Here is a 20,288-nt window from a genome sequence, read left to right on the forward strand (position 1 = left end):
AGCCAGAAGTGGATTTGGGGGGTCTGTAGATCACAACACACATTTTATGAACCCCTCTAATATGAAAACAAAGAGACTCAAAAGATGGAAAAACACCCAGGTTCAGTAGTGAACAATTGAAATGTTATAGATCACTGCATTCATGGACTTTCTGAATAAAACATCATTTATTTGTTCAAGAAACACAAAGACATCTCTAGACCTGAGCCACGAGGGGACTGAGCGGAAGTAGAAAACTGTCCTGTGGTATCCAAAGTAGAAATTCCTTATTGGGCCCAGTGTCCTTGTTCTTGGCTCAAAGACAGGTTTAGGAGCAACATGTGCTGCCATCCAAACAATGATATTACATACTTCAATGAGGCGATAAAAAAAACACATACTACACAAATCATCTGTGCGTGGCTCTGTAGGAAGAGTAAGGTGCTAAACTGAGTCCTGACTTGTCCCCAACTGAAAACATTTAGACCATCATTGTATAAAAAATGGGACAAAAGATACTCTGAAATCCTCTATCTTTCAGAAATGGGACAACATTTAATTTTCAAACTCCAAAAACTGGTTCTTTGGTCCACAGACATTTACAGTGTTGTTTCTTGTCTAAAAAGAATAGGAGCAGCACTGGTGTCAGTCTTGTATTGACCTTGCAAATGTGATATTGCCCATCCTGGATGAATAGAGGCCAGTCCAAGACATGCCCAGCCAGCCCAAACTCTAACCTAGATTAAAAAGACTTCAGGTTCGTGCCTCTCAAGGGTGTGGTGATGGAGCTCTCTGCTGACGTCCTGGTTTACCAGAAACACAATAAATATGGGTCACATGGCAAGGTGATCTCTGAGAAAAAAAGAGGCGTATGATTATGGAAAATTGTTTATTATGTGTATTAATAGAGCAAACAAAAAACACACGATGAACTAGTTAATAAAGAGTCTCTGGCAATCAGAACCAAACAGTCATTGCTAAAATATGCCATCATGTGTCAAGGCCTTTTTCAGGGAATGTAATTTTTTTTTTTTGCCAAAGTAGCTTTCTGCAAAGGATTGCCAGCAGTCACACTAACAGTAATTGTATCGTCTAACAGGTAAAAGCCTGGATTAATTTGTAAACCTGACAACTAAAACTTCTAACAAAACATTAAAGCAGATGCGTAAAAGTTTCAGAACACACAACTGCACATGGAAGTGTCTCAAAATCTGGAGACCAAAGTCAACGACAGTTAAAGAAAGTAGACAATACAGTAACCTGTTCAAACCAGGATATTATTAAGCTTTTGTTGGTCCAACTTTAAGAAATTGGGATTTCAAAGCTTAACACAAAAAATATCTTTCAGGCATAGACCTAATATTTTTTTGCGATGGCACCAATGTTAATTTTCCCCTCAAACCTTTGGTGTCTTCCTCCTAAACCTAAAAGCATATTTTCAACCGGTCACTGCCTCTCGTTGAGTTTGTGATGTGTCTAAAGCTTGCTATCTCAGAAGAATTCCAGGAGACGAACCAAGTCTGTGTCAACAAACCACAGATATTTTAGAAAGAAAAAAAAAGTATGATTTGAGTGGGTCACTGGAGTAGCCCTGTTAGTTCAGGTTTGACTTTATTTTTTGATTCAGCTGTGGAAACTTAGTGGCTACCTATGCTCTTAAACCATGAAAGAATATATAGCCCATGTAGACATGTTTTTATTAACAATACTATACAGATGTGCTTTTACTAACTTGGTTGTACACAGGTGCTCATTGTTGTTGGTATGCATTGCAGGACACTTGAGGGGGGCTGGGGATTCCTGGGATTTTATGGAGCACCCAGAGTAGAGAGTGACCACAAGTGAAGTTAATGTTTATACCCAATAATAAAAAGAAGTAACTGTGTAACACGAATAACGCAAGTCAGCAATTACTTTATTAGAGTTGAGGTGTTTCAGTCGAAGTGAGGAAGGTAAACAATTAAAGGAAGGATGAAGCGAGATTTGTGTGTCTAACAGTTTCTCCACAGATAAGTGAAGGGGGGCTGATCACCCACTTGATGAATGCCAGTCACAGACAGAGACAGAAGACGGCCAGCAGCCAATCAGAGGGGGACAACACCTGGAGAGCCAATAAGAAGATGACTCAACCTACATTCTTTAGAGAAACTCTGTTAGTGACTATATATTGGTGCTGAGAGAGAGGGTCAGGGTCAGTCTCATGAACTGTCTCTGCAACATGTAGGGAACAGGGAAATGAGGCTGCACCAGAGATCTCTGTAAATGCATATTCTTGACCTATTGTTAATAAATTTGTGTTCAACTGAGAACCAGGACGCCTCCTGATCCTTCCTCATCAACGAACTGCGCGGAAAGAGGTGAGAGGAGATTGGAGTCAGATTAATAATTTTAGTATATTTTGGTCAGATTGATAGCGTCACATTTCCAATAAGAAGTAGTTAAAGTATTTGAGGAATTTAGAACAAAGACATCATTTGAGAGTGACAAACTATCTGTGAGGTACCCTGTCAGGATCGCAGTATGGGAAACTAACTGAGGTGAACAGTAAAAAGTACCCTGTAAGGCAGTGCGAAAATGTACCCTGTCAGGATAACAGTGTGGGAACATGACTTAGTGCACGGTTAAAGGTACCCTGTAAGGCAGCGTGGACAAAGTAGCTCTGTCAGGATAGCAGCGTGGGAAGATACTGAGCACCCAGTTAGAGGTACCCTGCAAGGCAGTTTGGGAAAGCGGAGTAGGAGTGACACTTAGATGTATGTCATACAACTCACCTCATTTCCAACAAGTGGTGACCCCGACGTGATGGGGGATGGACCAGGAGGACGTAAGTAAAAATTATTATTCTGATATTTTGATATGAAAATTAACATGATTGTCTTTTTTCCTGGAAATTAGGTAACAGCTGATTTCAGGCTGAAAATATTGACATCCTTACGGCCGGTGACAACAACAACAAGAGCCCTCTGTTCAGGAATAAGGTGAGCACAAACCTTTTTAATAGAATTGTGCAAATTGGCTGATTTCTAAAAGATGTTGTTGTCATTGAACAATCAGTTGTCATAGTTTAGGGGAAAACAATATGTCAAGAATATTATAAAGGCCTACTCGTATATATTCTTATTATTCAAAGGGAAGGAAAAAAGGGGGTCGGGGACCCACCTTAATATCGGGGGTTAAAGTCCCACCGAAAAGGAATTTTGGTTAAAAGGTAAAAAGGAAATTTGGGAAATAAAGGAAATAAATGGTAAAGGAAACAAGGAACAATGGTATAAAGATTAAGGGTTCCCTCTGGATGTCCCTCTAAAAAGGAAAATGTAGGGCCTTGGTTCTAGTCGGGGTAACCAGGCCCAGCAGGGGTTGACTGTGTGGGCTGGGTCTCTTCTCATTGAGTGATTAAAAGAATTGTATTCTGCTCTGAGAAGTGTGTGTGGGGAAACTGTGGGTGGTTTGTGTTGTAATTTTGGTGACTCTGTCGAGGTTGTATTAAAACCGTGAATCACACTGGGATAGAACCCCCAGTGACCCGGCGCAGTAATCCCTCTGAGTACTGTAGAAGCTTCCGGGTCAAGTGTGGTCTCGGGGCATTGTGTCCATACAATCTCAGACTCAGCACGTGTGGTAAATGATTGTATGTGATCATAGTTTCATAAAAATAGTAACACCTGTTTTTGTAAACTTTGGTCAACTATAGTCTGAAACAACATCCTGCTGGCAGGAGTTAAATTGAAGAAAGAGCTTGAAGAATAGCACCAGGAGAAGCAAACATCATCTCTCTGTGTAGAAAGTATCATGAGGATGCCATAAAAAACAGTTAATACTCACAGAAATACAAGAAACCTGGTCAAACGAAAACTTAGAATGTACAAAAAAAAGCAGCAACAGACGCAGAGTGATGAAAGAAAGCAGTCTTTCTCCGTTCACTCAATGGTGTCCGTGGATTCTGTCCATCAAGCTGTTTGCCTCTCTTAAAGATCTTACCACATCACTCTAAATCACATCAAAACTCCTAATCTTGTGTATGAGGAGTTTTTTAATGACCAGATTGAAGGCACAAATTAATAAATTGACTCTCTGTGCCTTCTGTGGGTGAAAAGGGTGGAGTTGCTGCTGTCACATTAACTAGGCAGAAAAACATTATTATATTTTTAGGAGATATCTTATTATGTCCACATATTATACGTTATTGTGTAATGTCACTGAAGTCACATTTAGTGTGTTTCACAAGTTAGAGAATAGTATTTACCCCTATGCAGAGGCCAGGTCATTCTACCAATTGAGATAACAACAGCTTGACCCCTCACCCTAACCCCCCCCTCCTACTCCCTCCTCCTTTCTGTGCTCCTCTAAGTGCCAGTCATTGTAAATCACACACATACACACATTTTCTGAAGAGACACAGAGAAAAGACTTTGTGCCAAAGGTGTAGGGAGATACATTTTGTCAACGAGAGACCAGTCTTAATCCAGTATGTAGATGATATCCTCTTGGCTGCTGCATTACAACTTGCATGTCTCAATACCACTCTGTCAATCTTTAGTATGACTGCAACATTGCAGATTAAAGTCAGTAAATCCAAATTACAATACAAGGCTACAAGTTAACTTTTTAGGGTGCATTATCTCTTGCAACTTGTCATCTCTGTCATCTTCTCACCTCATGTCCATCCTCTGCCATAATTGCCCTGAAACGGTCAGGTATGTGCTATTTTTTGTGCCATAAGGGGTAAAGATACATTCTGGTTATTGAAAATTTTCCCACCAAGTGGATAGAGGCAATTCTAACTAAGAAAGAAGATACATGTACATTTTTTAAATAGTCTAGTAACTGGTTTATCTGGAGATTAAGTTTGTCAATACAGGTCAGGTCTAACATTGGTACACAGTTCAAAAATTCAGACTGCCAAACAGTAGAAGAGGCCTTAGGGATCAAACACAAGTGTGATGATGCTGTTCATCACCCTCAGACAAAAATGCAGGTAGGTTGCATAAACAGAACCCTGAAAACAAAATTTGCAATAATTTGTGCTGACTCAAAGCTAACATGGGTGGAGGTCCTCCCAGTAGCTCACATGTCTATAAGGACCTCAACTAACAATAGAACTGTTTTTTTTTCCTTTTTAGAGCTGTGCACAGGACAGTGATTTAGGACCCAGCAACAATAGGTCTAAAGGGGGACGCCCCTGGACTTATCACAACTGGATCATGAATCCTGTTACATCATTCTAATTGCACTGGTAGTTTTTATATCTATGCAGGTTGAGGAGGCCTGCCAGCAACACACTCAGAAGAGCTCGGGTAAGAGTGCAAGACTCTCCGAGCATGGGTTGCTAAATGTCATATATAGAAAAAGGACTGAGCCACGGTGGACGGGTGCAGTGAAACTCAACGAAATGGCCACCTCACTCCATGCAGGATGACAGCAACACCTCATCAACATCAGGATGGTGTTCAGAGACTCTCCCATCCATTGGTAATGTATAAATGGTCTAACAAATGGAGAGGTGTTTTGTCTCTGTCCTTAGGAGTGGCGGTCCTGGTCCTGAGTGGGGGTTCCTGTATTTCTTCGTATCCTTTGACCCAGTATCTCTTAGAAAATAAATTACCCCCTCCCTGCTAGAGGGCAGGGCAACTGCAGAAAAACAAGATCTGTTGTTAACACTGAATAAAGTAACTTCTTTTAGGTGACCTCATGTAAATGAGGTCAAAAGGGGGAATTGAAAGAATATATAGCCCATGTAGACATGTTTTTATTAACAATACTATACAGATGTGCTTTTACTAACTTGGTTGTACACAGGTGCTCATTGTTGTTGGTATGCATTGCAGGACACTTGAGGGGGGCTGGGGATTCCTGGGATTTTATGGAGCACCCAGAGTAGAGAGTGACCACAAGTGAAGTTAATGTTTATACCCAATAATAAAAAGAAGTAACTGTGTAACACGAATAACGCAAGTCAGCAATTACTTTATTAGAGTTGAGGTGTTTCAGTCGAAGTGAGGAAGGTAAACAATTAAAGGAAGGATGAAGCGAGATTTGTGTGTCTAACAGTTTCTCCACAGATAAGTGAAGGGGGGCTGATCACCCACTTGATGAATGCCAGTCACAGACAGAGACAGAAGACGGCCAGCAGCCAATCAGAGGGGGACAACACCTGGAGAGCCAATAAGAAGATGACTCAACCTACATTCTTTAGAGAAACTCTGTTAGTGACTATATATTGGTGCTGAGAGAGAGGGTCGGGGTCAGTCTCATGAACTGTCTCTGCAACATGTAGGGAACAGGGAAATGAGGCTGCACCAGAGATCTCTGTAAATGCATATTCTTGACCTATTGTTAATAAATTTGTGTTCAACTGAGAACCAGGACGCCTCCTGATCCTTCCTCATCAACGAACTGCGCGGAAAGAGGTGAGAGGAGATTGGAGTCAGATTAATAATTTTAGTATATTTTGGTCAGATTGATAGTGTCACATTTCCAATAAGAAGTAGTTAAAGTATTTGAGGAATTTAGAACAAAGACATCATTTGAGAGTGACAAACTATCTGTGAGGTACCCTGTCAGGATCGCAGTATGGGAAACTAACTGAGGTGAACAGTAAAAAGTACCCTGTAAGGCAGTGCGAAAATGTACCCTGTCAGGATAACAGTGTGGGAACATGACTTAGTGCACGGTTAAAGGTACCCTGTAAGGCAGCGTGGACAAAGTAGCTCTGTCAGGATAGCAGCGTGGGAAGATACTGAGCACCCAGTTAGAGGTACCCTGCAAGGCAGTTTGGGAAAGCGGAGTAGGAGTGACACTTAGATGTATGTCATACAACTCACCTCATTTCCAACAACCATCAAGGGACTTAGCCATGAAATTCAGACAAAATTGATGTTATTGGGTCTGATCTGGATGTACAAATTAAAGCTAATTAAACAACATACTACATTTTGAGATTTTTCAGTTCTGACTATTATTCCCAGAAAAGAAAAAAACATAAAAATGAGAAAATGAAGGGGACCAATGATTGAGCATTGAGGAACTTCAGGGAGTGATTTGCACGGTGCAACACTGATTTTGTAGCAGAGAGAGAAGAAAGCATCAGTTAGATTGAAAGACAAACGCAATGAAGTGGAGATGCAAAAAACAGAACAAGACCTGAATGCATGTCCAGTCATTAGTCTTAGCATACTGTTACAGAATGGCCTGTTTGTCTGTAGAGTTAGCGGCATGCAGCACTGCCAAAAATTGGCCAACTGATCTATGAATCTAAGGTAACCTACCAGTAATACCATGGATATAAACTGAACCCAGAGACTCCAATCGTTAAAAGAGAGTACATGTTTTAACCAAAGGTAGATTTAAATCCAAAGAGTTTTAGTAAACAAAACCTGGACTAAGTCTTCATTCGAGACTGTGCAAAACAATAGCAGTACATCAACATTAGCCTCCAAAATTGATGCCACCCTCTCAATGACATTGAGCTTAAGGACAATAAGAATGATGTACTCGAACAATTAAAGTGGATCAGGCTCTTAGACTTGGAAAGCAGCCTGTAAGAAGAAAAACTGGTCCGACAATTGGGAGATTTTTGGTTTCTATTTCCCGGCATCACTTTGAAATTATTCCCTTGTGGGCCAAAAAAAACCCATTATCTTGTGCCAATGTAGGCGTAATGAACAATGAGCCATTTCCATTGAGGTATCATTATAAAGGATTAAACCAAAGTTGTTATGACTGGAAACCCCATGGACTTTTTTTTTTTTTACCTTGACATGTCAGGAGGTACAAGTTGTTCTCAGTTCTCAGATCTTCACAAAGATCATGGAAGATTCTTAGACCAACATAAACACACATGTTCAGGGCGCACACAGTGTGCAGAAATGGTCTCTGTCACAGGTTAGCCCACCAGTCCACAGCAGGTGTAAATTTTACTTTCTTTCAGGTTTAGCTTGTTTTTTTTTCAGACTTGCAGTAACTGCAGAGAACAGGTGTGTTACCTGAAACCTGTTGTTAAAACTGTTATTCAGTAACTTTCCAATTGTGTTGATTTTATCCCTTATCCCTTTGGGCGAGGATCAGTCCCTTTTGGCTGATCTTGTTCAGTACTGGATCCCAAATTGAGTGTGTGTGGGAGAGGGTCATGAAACATGGGTAGAGTATTTAGGAAATGCCTTCCAAAAATCAAAAAGGGTTAATAGTTACACATTTTAATCATTATTATTAAGATCTAAAGAAACAGGGGTTGAAGTTCATATAAAACCATAGAAACAGAAAGTATCTGATCTGTTTTCTGTATATCTTTGTCGCAACAAATCCCCATAGTTGACTTAAATAGGTTTATACTACTGTGTTGATTCAACGTAGTAGCCTACACCATGGGTCTGTGTGGCTCTTTTCTGATGCAGAAGCTGATGTGTGTAGCCCTAAGTGCACCTCCCCCCAAATTGTACTAGGGGTCGAAATGGCAAACTGTGAGCAGTGTGATGGGTCTGTGCCATTGCTTGTATTGATATTGCCTCTTCTTTTCTGCTCTCAACAAAGGCGGGCGCTTTTCTTCTAGCTCCTTCCTCCTTATCTGCTCTTGGTCTGTCTCTGTCTGAACTATCAGAGCCTCTCTTTGTATCCTATCCAAAACCTAAAATCATGGATTTGATCGTCTGGTCTCTCAACACAACTGATCAAATTTTCTCAACGAGAAAACTGGGCAAAGGGGAGCCCGCCTGCCCCGGCAGAACGTTTGCAGCCAGGTATACGATTGACTCCTGGGATACTTGGAGGACCTTATGCCTGTCGATCCATCTGGGATGTTGAAGATTTCTACATATTTGGAATTATGATAACAGGCTTTCTGCTGTTTGGAGCTGGTGGTTTCCTGATTTATCCCAAACTTCAGAAGACGCAGGCAGCACTTTTGGGATTTGATAAGCTGCCCATCACTGAGGGATAGTGCAGGGTTGTCAACACTCAGACTCGAGCAATATGCGAATTTAATCGCAGGCAGGATGTGATTCCTGGACTTCTTCGCAGGATGGATAACAACTTGGAGAAGTTGTCAGCTCGAGCCTAAACTTGCAGCGTCTCTGTTTTTGCAGTTGTATACAACTTACTACTACTACAGCCCAGTTCTGAGGTCTTTACAGTGGCTTCCTGTTTGTCAGAGGATAGACTTTGAAATACTCCTATTGGTTTACAAAGCTGTGAATGGATTAGGGCCAAATTATATCAATGATCTTTTGATCCCATATGAACCATCAAGACCACTTAGGTCACCTGGATTAGATCCGCTTTCAGTCCCCAGAGTCAGAACCAAACATGGAGAGGCAGCATTCAGCTTCTATGCTCCAAATATCTGGAACAAACTGCCAGAAAATATCAGGTCTGCTGAAACACTCTGCTCATTTAAATCCAGGTTGAAGACTCTGCTTTTAACAGCTGCCTTTTATTAGAGCATTTTAACATTTTTTGTTTCAACTTTTCTTGTTTTAAAAAAATTGCACGATTTTTGCTACTCTTATCTCAAAATCTGTTTTAATCTGTTTTTTTTTTATTTTCTTTTAATCTTATTTTGTTTTATTGTATCTTATGTTTTTTATCAGCTTTTTAATTGAATTTTAATTGTTTTCCTTTAATAAGTTCTGTCTGTAAAGCACTTTGAATTGCCTTGCTGAAATGTGTTATAGGTAGTTCAAATTTATCCTCTGTGGAGGATAGTTGTAAACCTGAATGTCTTCCACTTACTTCACACTACTAAATTAACTTCTCATGCCATCTACAGAGGACATTTAGGCCTTTTCAATGATACTAAATGTGAAAGGGTGGGGCTTAGGTACCTTTCTCTTTTTCATTGAGGAAAATGGCATCCATCAGTGCAAGTGCATTTTATGAGAAGAGGAAAAGTAAGTGTATAAAACTTTTTCAGCAAAATTTGGCAGCTTATTTTATATGTGACTCTTAAGAACATTTTTAAACATTGTCTGAATAATTTTTACTGTATTTAAGCATAGTAATTAAGTGTTAAAAATTGTCCTCCGTAGTGGATATTTGTGGTTATTTACATCATTTTATTCTGTCTTCTTCAAATGGCAAGAAAGGGACTCTTTCTCAGAAGCAGAAAGAATTTCACTGCAAATAGTTGATGGAAATTTAGACATCGAGTTGTCTGATGAAGAAGATTAAGATGCAGAGGCAGAGGAAGATGATTCAGAGAGCTCTGAGGATGAAATTCAGGCAGGGTAAGCAGATGCAGAGGAGTCGGATGAAGCAGAACGGTCCGCATCCAAGTCCAGTCGGTGTGTATTGTGGAGCAAGAATCCAAAGTACACCTTCAGTTTGTATTGTAAAAAAGGTCCAAGAAAGATAGAAGGTTTGTCCAGGTGTCAAGGCCCCGTACGATTGCTGAGTACAACACCAACATGCCATCAATCTTCCAGAAATGGAGACTAAAACGCATGCATCAGATGTCGCAGATCCAGCTGCAAGGGCACAACACATTTAATGAACGCTAAGTTTTCCTTTGTGTTTCTAAGAAGGGGAACTGCTTTTTGAAGTATCACACCAAATAAGCACAAAAAAGCAAAACAGAATAGACAGAATAAAAAGGAAGATGGACAGTTATGAGGATGTTAAACTAATTCTTATATTCACTTTTTGGTATTTTCTTTGGCACTAACTGATTGCCATCAAGATTCAGTTTCACATGTACGGCGTTCCGATGTCCCTTGTAGTAGACACATGATATCTGAAAAATAAAAACTTAAAAAAAAATGTGTTATTTATTCTAATATGCTCACAAAGACTGGGGAATCTTAAAAACTTTGTGATTGGACTTTTTTTTTTTCCTGGTAGTCAGGAGGATATAAATAAACTTGCCTTGCCTTACTACTACATCTATGATTTTACAACTTTTCCAGAGTTGCGGTGGCTCCACATGGAGAGGTGAGCAGGAAACATAGCAGGATTTGGAACAAGTAATCTTGCTCAAATAAAAACCACAAGACCCCAAGACACTTAACCTTGATCTTGGCGCGGGCCTACTCCCCACCCAAGGACAGAGACCGACTACTTTTTGATCGAACAGTAATACTCTGCTGTTAACCTTTTTATAAGTTTCTCTTTGGTCCATCAGATCCCTTTCTTACAAATAAACCAAATTGAAATCAGAGCAATTTAGCAAACAGTTTTGTTGTCCTGTCATTTGCAGGGAAAACTGTATGACTCTGCTGCGCAGGAATTGAGGAAACAATATCTTTGCCAGGCGTGTTCATTTTTCTTCGCTGTGCCAAGCACTGACTGGAAGCTCTTTCAACAGGATGTTTTAAAAAATACCTTTGGTAATTAATCAAATGTTTGTAAGCCTGAAAACCAGTTCTGCAGCTGACCTGTTGTTCTGACACATAGCACTCATACCTTCCAGCTCGGCAGCATCTGCGACCAATCTGCAGCGGTATAAAAGATGCTGTGAGTGGATGTGGCCTGCAGAAGACCTGAGATAGAGTCAAGTCTGAGCATCATGGCCTTCATACAGGTGCTCCTGCTGAAGCTGCTCCTGGTCTCACAGGCATTAGCATCGCATCACATGGGGGCACAATCTGGCTACACATACAGAGGAAGAAACCATGATGGGACGCATATAGTGAGTCAAACAATTATCATTTAACAGCAATGACAGCTAATGTGGATGCACAAATATACTGTTCATCACAGTGTGCTAAGATCTCTGTCACAACCTGTAAATATCTGAAGTGGTTTATTATCTTGATAAGTTTTTGTTATTCTGTTAAATCCCAACTTTTAATCCACTTCAGTTGCAGTTTTTGCTATGTCAAATGCAATGACTTTAATTTCTCGATGTTTTTACTTTTAAAGGGTGTTTTGTTTCTTGTAATTTGTCTTATTTTCAATTTAAACAGTTGACCTTTTTAATATCTGCATTATTTCATTTATTTTTCATAGTTAATCAGGATTTATTACAAATTAATCACTCATTCATTTGTTGATAAAAAAGATTTTGTTAACTTTTTTTTGCCGAAGTTTCTTTAAAATGGACAACCAGCTCTGACCTCACAGCTGTGTTTCTCCACAGGTGGACTTTTATCACAAGGACACCTTTGACAACTGTACATACTCACTCCACTGGTCTTGTTTCCGCGGAAACTGTGGCAGCGCACAACCAACTTTGCAGAGCGCAATAATTGATAGCAGCCCCAATACTGTGTCATATGAAAACCTCTGGTGTGAAACTGAAAGTGTCCAAACGAGATACATATCAAGTGACAAACCTTTTGAAATGAGGTGAGCTTTTTGATTTTTCCTGATGTTCAGTGATTCCCATTAATAGGATAGGATTTACACTTGACTTTCAATTATGTTACCTTTTGTGTTACGTATAGGTTGTTATGTGTGAGACTATTGTCCCTGATCCAAGTAACCTGTTCTTTATCAAACCTCCATTTGCAAATGATCATATCCAGTGTGACCCTAATGACATCAAGTGAATGTTTCTTGCATTTTGAGGTCATTTCTTTTTTCCCTCTCACAATCCAGGTCAAGAAGCTGTTGCTGGATCTATACACGTAATAATCTTGTACAGTGGAGCCTTTCGACTTTTGTTGATTTGGGGATAAGATCGGACACCAAAGAACCAAACAGATCCCCGGACTTTGGAATTATTCCTTTCATTCGGTAAGTCTCCTTGGTTTTGGCATGAAGTGGTAAGGATTGAACCATTGCCTTCATAAAACGTGGACATAGTCTCAGTGACATTACATGCAGGTTTCTGAAGCTCAGTAAATTAATGGAAGAGACCTTTTAAAAATGCTGACTTTAGCCAACTTTGAGTTCACCTAGATACTGGCAAAGAGGTGGGGCTGAAGCAGGTTGACAGCTTCCTGGCAAACTCCACATCATTCTAAAACTCTACAAAAGGTTAATCTATAAGAAATGAGCCACAGACTCCAAACCATTCGACATGCTCAATTCTGTAAAGCTGCACAGTTGAAAAATTGGACTTTATTGGGTTATCTTGGCTTCCACAAACAGCATCAAGTGGTCCTCGCAGGAACTGCAGCTCTTTTGCTTGTTCACATTGGCGTCAGTCTTCAACACTAAACATAGCTGCTTGAGCTGAACTGTCTGAACACTTTGTGAAGTTCCCAACCTGTCCATCCTTTCCTCACAAGCTAGAAGACAGATACGTTCTACAGGAAAAATGACCACATCTTTAGAATAATTGCAGGTATCAATCCATTCAATGTTTAAACTATTTTTCTGGAAACACTGTTGTAAAGGACCATGTGCACCCCCTAGTGGTGTTTCACAGGTAAGTATTCATGCAAGTCTGTTACCACTAGACTCAAAAGCTGCGTTTCCACCAAGCAGTCCGGGTCGGTCCAGTACGGTTTGGGACGGTTTGGGACAGTTAAGTCTGATCCCGTTTGCGTTTCCACAGCAAACTGTGCCCTCTCGTGGTGGGCTGCGTGTAAGCCGCATGCCGGAAGCCACAGCTGGTAAACAATAGCGCGACGCCGTAGCAGCTTACCCCGTGATTAAATCCAACAAAGAAGAAAACGCGACACAGTAAACAAAGAGCACGGATGGAAGACATGCAGCATTTCGTCCTCTCTGTGATTTTCATGTAGCTCTCTGTTACAAAGTGCAATCAAGCTTCGTTTCAGAGAAGTCTGTGTGCCGCCAGGAGAAATGCAGCCGCTGTCGGGGTGAGTGACGATTCTTTTGACCAATCAACCGTCTGCAGTGTGTTGCTCCACCTCCGGAGAGTGGATCGGTTCAGTCTGGCACCCATACGAAAGGGTCCCAAAAAAGTGGGACGGCTCGTCTCGGTTTTTAGGGATCCGTCCCGGGATGAGTCTGTGGAAACGCCGCTAAAAGCGCACCGTACCGAGACGAACCGACCCGGACTGCTTGGTGGAAACGCGGCTAAACAGTCCAACAACTTTTACTATGTCAAAAAATGAAAGATTCAGAAAATATATGTGCTATGAAATGATAATGCTCTTAGATTGTTTGTAAATTCTTTTCTTTTTTTTTTGGCTAGACAAATCTGAAATCAGTTATCTGTTTATAGTCAACTTAACCTTCTCCTTCACCGCTCAGGTTTACTTTCACTTCTTTTTGTCACATTCAGCTATCCGTATGTAATGTTTGTTGCTAAACTGTTGATATTCTTTTACTGTGTCTACTAAAGAGTACCTGAGAACTGTCCACGGACCTACAAGCTGGTAAATTTTGATCCTGATGGTGACAAAGTTCGATGCCGATATGGAAATATCAAGTACCAGTATGTAGAGTGCAGCAGATGTGACCAACCTTCAGGCTTTCACTTAAACCAGGTTAGTTCAACACAGTTTCACGATACTTCATACCATACTGTAAACAGGGCGCCCATTTAAACCTGAATTCTCATATTGGTAGGAAACCTGCGTCTTGCAATACAACAGGGCCGATAGTGCAGACCAAATTTATGGGATTGAGATGGTGGTGGAGGACTTCCCACAAAGGTCCGTCACTCTGACCTACTCAGACGGGTCTCGCTCTGTCAGAACCCCAAGCTCAAGGAGGCAGAAGAGAGCAGCGTGGATGTATCAAACATTCCCTACTACAACAGCAACACCTACTACAACAGCAACACCTACAACTACAGCAACACCTACAACAGCCTATCCAACAACTACAGCAACACCTACAACAGCCTATCAAACAACTACAGCAACACCTACAACAGCCTATCCAACAACTACAGCAACACCTACAACAGCCTATCAAACAACTACAGCAACACCTACAACAGCCTATCCAACAACTACATACCCCTGGTCTTGGTGGTGGCGGTGGACTACAACCTCGACAGCAATACCTACAACTACAGCAACACCTACAACAACAGCAACACCTACAACTACAGCAACACCTACAACTACAGCAGCACCTACAACTACAGCAACACCTACAACAACAGCAACATTTACAACAGCAACACCTACAACTACAGCAACACCTACAACTGCAGCAGCATTACCTCAAGCCTTACAGTCTGGAATTCATCACATCATATGGAGTGGGGATTTGTTGCATTTACCAGCTCCAGCCACAGGACCAACCTCACCTTTCAGCAAACTTCCAGTTCAGTTCTCCTTGCTTGGTAAGTCAGGATTATCTTTTCTGTGCTTTACTTGAATCTTCAAGACTTAGCCTCAAGTTTATCTTATTGGATACAAAAACCCTGCTGTTACACCCTATTTTTAAGGCAATGGGTGTCTCTCAACCTTAAAGGATTTTATTCTAAGTACCCAAAGACAATCAAGCAAAGGGCAAGATTTTTGCTACTTATTAAAAAACCGGCCTGTCTCACTTGCTGATTGTTATTCCTGTGTTAAATGAGACAAGGAGAAAAAAAAACAGGGTCTGTTCTTTACATCATGTGTCACCAGAGAATTCCAAAGCAGACTGGCTTGAATGGTTAATAGAGATCAATTTTTTTTAATCCTTAAAAACTTTTCTAAGGTTAAACTTTTTAAGTTGTGCATTCACTACGTCACATTTTTGCAGTAAAAATGTGCATTTTTGGCCTGGTGGGTATGTGGTTTATGGTATTCCTGCAGCCAACCTCTAGTGGACACTAAGGGAACTGTTGCAATCAGACAGTAACCAAAAAACGCGACAGCCTCCTTGGCTTAGATTAAATTGCACTTGTTTAGCTTTTTGCTCTACGATTACCAACTGTTTGCTATTGGATAGTTTTTTCTATGGGTATGTAAGTTTGACCAGATAAAAATACTTTTTTTTCCTGTAACTCCAGTGGACAAACCTATTCCCTCGTGTCAGCCTGGGCACTACCTGCCAGAGTATGTAGCCCCAACACCTCTGAACGGAGTGCACATCCATGCAGAGGTGGGCAAAGAAGTGGAGATCAGAGTCAAAGCAAAGACAGCGTTTTCAATGTAAGTGAGAACCAATCCGATCAATGTGGCAGCAAACATTGTCACTTTTACATTAAGTAATAAAATGGATGGACTCTTTGTTTTCATCTAGAATTGATAACATCATCTTGAGCGGGCCTCAAAACACAGAAAAGAGGAAGATATCCAGAGACGAGTTCCTCATTACGTGGACACCAAAACAAGACGACTTTGGAAACCACTACGTGATCTGCTATGCCGTGGAAGCAAAGAGAGGGTGAGTCTTTGGTAATGTCTTTCACTACAGCTTTACCATGCAAAGTTAAATCCACAATTTAAAGAAGTCTGCAATACCAAAAGACAAGAGAGACAAAAATAAGACCAACCCACTAATGTTGTGGTATCTGCCGCCAAAATGGGAACAACACATTTTGGAATTTAAGTCCTGTAAGTTGCAAGGTGGGTGCACAGTGGCACAACGGTAAGCGCTGCAGCCTCGCAGCAAGAAGGTCACCGGTTTGATTCCCAGCTTGGCCAGTGGGCCTTTCTGTGTGGAGTCTGCATGTGTGTGATTGGGTTCTTTCTGGGTACTCCAGCTTCTTCCCACGGTACAAAAACATGCTCATCAGGTAAATTGGTCACTCTAAATTGTCCATAGGTGTGGGTGTGTGTGTGAGTGTGTCAGCTCTGTGATTGATTGGCGACCAGTCCAGGGTGTACCCCGCCTCTCGCCCAATGACAGCTGGGATAGGCTCCTGCCACCCGCGACCCTGAACAGGATAAGCGGTTCAGAAAATGAATGAATGAATGAATAAATGAATGAATGAATGAATGAATGAAATTGCAAAGGGGCATAAGGTTTGTCCAGTACATCTCAGGCTCTTCCATCTTTTACAACAAAACTCTACTGAGGAAAACACAGTCGAACTCAGTGACGACCCGTGCAGGCAAATCCAGCTGTAAACGAATATTTACAGAACTTACCTTAAAAACCTGTCTCCTCAGCGACTTTCACCCAAGCCTGCTCCTTTTTTTCCCGGTCTGTAGAGAGCACACCTTGTATAGTATAACTCGGGATGATGTCACACCACACAAATCAACTTCTCCTCCATTTTTGGGAGAAATCAATGAAGCAGGGGGGGATGCCAATGCTGACTGACTGCTGCGGCACAGCCTCACGCAAATTTGCGTCAAAAGTTAAATATTTTCAATGCCTCAAACGCGTTGGGCGCTCCATACATGCTGCGTCAAACGTGTCCAACTGTCCAGGGAGGATCTGCGTCCAAACAGGTCTTTGCACTGACTTTGTGATCTCGAAGTGCATTTTTGCCAATTCTCGTCAGGTGTGGCCGTGGCATAATAGTTGCCTAATAATTGTGCACACACAGATATTCTCAACAAAAGCCAAAACCTCACGTTGACTTCCTTAAATATTCAGGTTTGAGGATTATTAATATTTTGGATTGATCAAGAGCTCTGTTGTTGCTCCATTATAAAATTAGTCCTCAAAAATGCAACTTGCCTAATAATTGTGCACAGTGTAGTCCTGAAACGCATGTGCTTTGTGGCAGGGGGCATCCTCCTGCTGAAAAGGACCACAGCCATAAGGGAGTACCCTTTCCATGACGGGTGTACAAAAGCTGCAGTTTCAGTTCTCTAGCCATTACAATATGGCCTTTGTCAAACTCACGCTTGCCCACTTTTTCTTGGTGCTCCCACATAAACTGTGAGGACACAATATTCACTTTTTGCCTAATACACCACAGGTGCCATGAGGAAGAGATACAGTTTGGTTTTTCTTTTAACTGTAAGTCTAAGATTGATTGGTGTACATGCACACCTACAATATTTGCTCCACTTCGACCAAACCCAGATCTGGGTGACAATGTAGAGTCAACATGGATGCTGTGTGGGGAAATAATGACTGCGTCAGGTGTAACAATGACACTTGCACTGCACTCCTTATGCCAAGTGCATGGAAGAGCTTGAAGTAATAAATTAGTGTTTTTTGAATTTTTTTCAGGTATAACATCTACCAGGGAGACATGAGGTGTGTTGTTGTGGACGTCGAGAGGAGACTAAGTAAGTCAAAGCTTTTGTTTTGGAGTCTATCGCTTAAAAGAGCGAAAACATAGCCCAGTTAAAATCAATGCACAGCTAATAAAAAATTGGAAAACACTAGAACAAAGCTCCATTAAACAAGTTTAGTTCTCCATACTAACTTCCTCTTCTTTCTTTGTTATTTCCCTTTTTAATGATTTGGGCCATTTTCAGGATGCTTGATTTAGGAAATATGTTAAACTACCTGTAGTAAGAGCATGCATGTCTGTTGGAGATCAATCTCGAGGTCTGGTCTGACTGCAAAAAAAACACCAACATTTGTTGTCCTCTGTTTCAGTCAACACCAACGTGATCTGCACAGAGTCCTTTATGAGAGTAGAGATTGAAAAAGCTTCATGCCCTGAAGCCCGGGTGGATCATCTGCGGCTCAGTGACCCATCCAATGTCGCCTGCAGCCTGAAGACTCACACCAACAAGACTCACTTCATCGCCATCACCCCCCTGAATATGTGCGGCACCCAGGTTGAGGTAACAAAGAGTTGTTTTTACCTTTTTTTTAATCATAGCTGTTCCACTTTTATAACGGAGTGAGGACTGAATGTGTCACATTTTGTTCTTCAGGATAAAGAAAATGATGACTACCTGAAGTTCATGAATGAAATCACTACGTTTGATGACCTCAAAGACATAGTCACTAGAAAACCCCTGCTGGAGGTTAAGTTCTTCTGTAAGTACCCCAAACGTGGAAACGTGACTCAGAGCTTCATGGCGCACAGGAAGAGCGTCACCGTCTGGGATAAAGGCATGGGCGAGTTCACGTACCAGTTCGAGTTCTATCCCAATTTGCAGTTCAGGACCATGATTGATCCCAACTCCTACCCTCTGGAGTATGACTTGGGGGACCGCATCTACATGCAGATCGAGGCCACAACTTCAGTCAGCAACACCGAGCTGTTTGTGGAGTCCTGCAGAGCTGCTCCGTACGATAATCCAAACTACAAGCCGGTCTACAGCATAATCGAGAACGGGTGAGTAGAACATGCAGGATCTCTAAAGCTATGATTTCTCAGTTTTGTTCTTGTAAAAGCATCTACACAAGTTTACACAAAACACAGTCTCACAATATCGGGCTTTACCATTTTTTTTGCTTCTGTTTTGAGCTACACAAGTTTACTAAGTCAATATTTTTTCTCTGTCTAGGTGCACAGTGGATCAGACTGTTCAAATTCACCCAGTGGCTAATAAGAGGCAGTTCAGGTTCAGCATGGAAGCCTTCAAGTTCATTGGCTTGCATGAACAGGTGAATGAAATGTGGATCAAAGAGAGAAAATAACCGGAAAAGTCTCAATCTTGTCGCTGGTGTTCTTATTTGGTTTCATTTAGAGGTATTTCAATGCATTTCAGTGTATTTGATGCCCAGGTAAACACTTGCCAAACTCAAAATCATGCAGAATATTACGAAACTGTTAGCAGGTTTCATATTAACACAAACAACACATTTTTATGCTGAACTCTTTTTGAGTGTTTCATTAGGTGAGTACAGAGGTGTATCTGCTCACTTAGTGACAGCATGTCCTGTTGTTGTATTCAGGTGTACATCAGCTGCTCAGTCTTGATGTGTAAGGCAGGAGACCCCAACACCAGGTGTGCAAAGGGATGCATGAACCCTAACAGTTGGCGCAGGCGAAAGAGAGAAGTTGTCACCCAGAGCTTGACTCACCTGGTTTCCCAAGGTCCTCTGCGCTTGGCCAGATCAGCAGAGCGTGCAGACAGTCCAGGTGAGAAAACTTCAGTTTCTGTCTTTACAGCACACCTGAATTGTTAGGGACTGAATTTGACTTTGGATAAGGTCGAACTCAAGCTGTGTATTTCCTCCTCTGCAGCGATGAACCTGAATCTGAACATGGTCTTCGTGGCTGGATGTCTTCTTGCAGCTGTTGGCATGATCAGTGGAGTGGTCCTGTACAAATCCAAAATGTCCAAGGTCAGATACCAGCCTCTGCCTACAACTGAAAGCTAAGACGGTGACACAAGAAGAAGACATCCATATTGATCAGGATTTATTCAGTTATTGGGTTTTTATCTGCATATTAGGGATATTGGGTGTCATGTACTTTATGAAGTTCACATCTAAACGAAAAAAGTTTTTTAAAAAGTTTGGACTGTGTATACATTTTGGCAACCTAAGTACAGCAAGGAGGTTAACCTCCAAAAATCACAGTTTTCACCTATCTTTGATGAATGTTGAGAGACTCCTGGCTCAGTGGACGGATGTTCAGAGAGATAAAGCCAGCAAGCCACTTGATGCTACTGACTATATTATGTGTGGAAATGTACAATTTGTCACAT

General features: G+C 41.3%; 1 protein-coding gene across 1 annotated transcript; it reads left to right on the plus strand.

Annotated features, from left to right (window-relative positions):
• Positions 1 to 11,473: 11,473 nt before the first annotated feature.
• On the plus strand, positions 11,474 to 19,959 carry LOC141787799 (CUB and zona pellucida-like domain-containing protein 1). The gene is made up of 11 exons (XM_074666472.1): positions 11,474 to 11,596; positions 14,523 to 14,970; positions 15,062 to 15,121; positions 15,779 to 15,920; positions 16,012 to 16,155; positions 17,902 to 17,960; positions 18,277 to 18,461; positions 18,561 to 18,967; positions 19,140 to 19,239; positions 19,531 to 19,717; positions 19,823 to 19,959. Exons 1-11 carry the CDS (start codon positions 11,474 to 11,476, stop codon positions 19,957 to 19,959), a joined length of 1,992 nt encoding a protein of 663 aa, XP_074522573.1.
• The last annotated feature ends 329 nt before the right edge of the window (positions 19,960 to 20,288 follow it).

This window comes from Halichoeres trimaculatus, unplaced genomic scaffold (assembly GCF_033239565.1).
Source record: "Halichoeres trimaculatus isolate MK-OKI-2021-1 unplaced genomic scaffold, fHalTri1.1 fHalTri1_scaffold_3, whole genome shotgun sequence".
Classification (NCBI taxonomy): Eukaryota; Metazoa; Chordata; class Actinopteri; order Labriformes; family Labridae; genus Halichoeres; species Halichoeres trimaculatus.

What these genes read in the sequence shown, in the direction of transcription:
- LOC141787799 (XM_074666472.1), top strand. Translation starts at nt 11,474, where the DNA reads ATGGCCTTCATACAGGTGCTCCTGCTGAAGCTGCTCCTGGTCTCACAG. An exon ending in TGAATATGTGCGGCACCCAG is followed by an intron (nt 18,462 to 18,560) that starts GTTGAGGTAACA and finishes TTTGTTCTTCAG; the next exon opens with GATAAAGAAAATGATGACTA. An exon ending in AGAGCGTGCAGACAGTCCAG is followed by an intron (nt 19,718 to 19,822) that starts GTGAGAAAACTT and finishes CCTCCTCTGCAG; the next exon opens with CGATGAACCTGAATCTGAAC.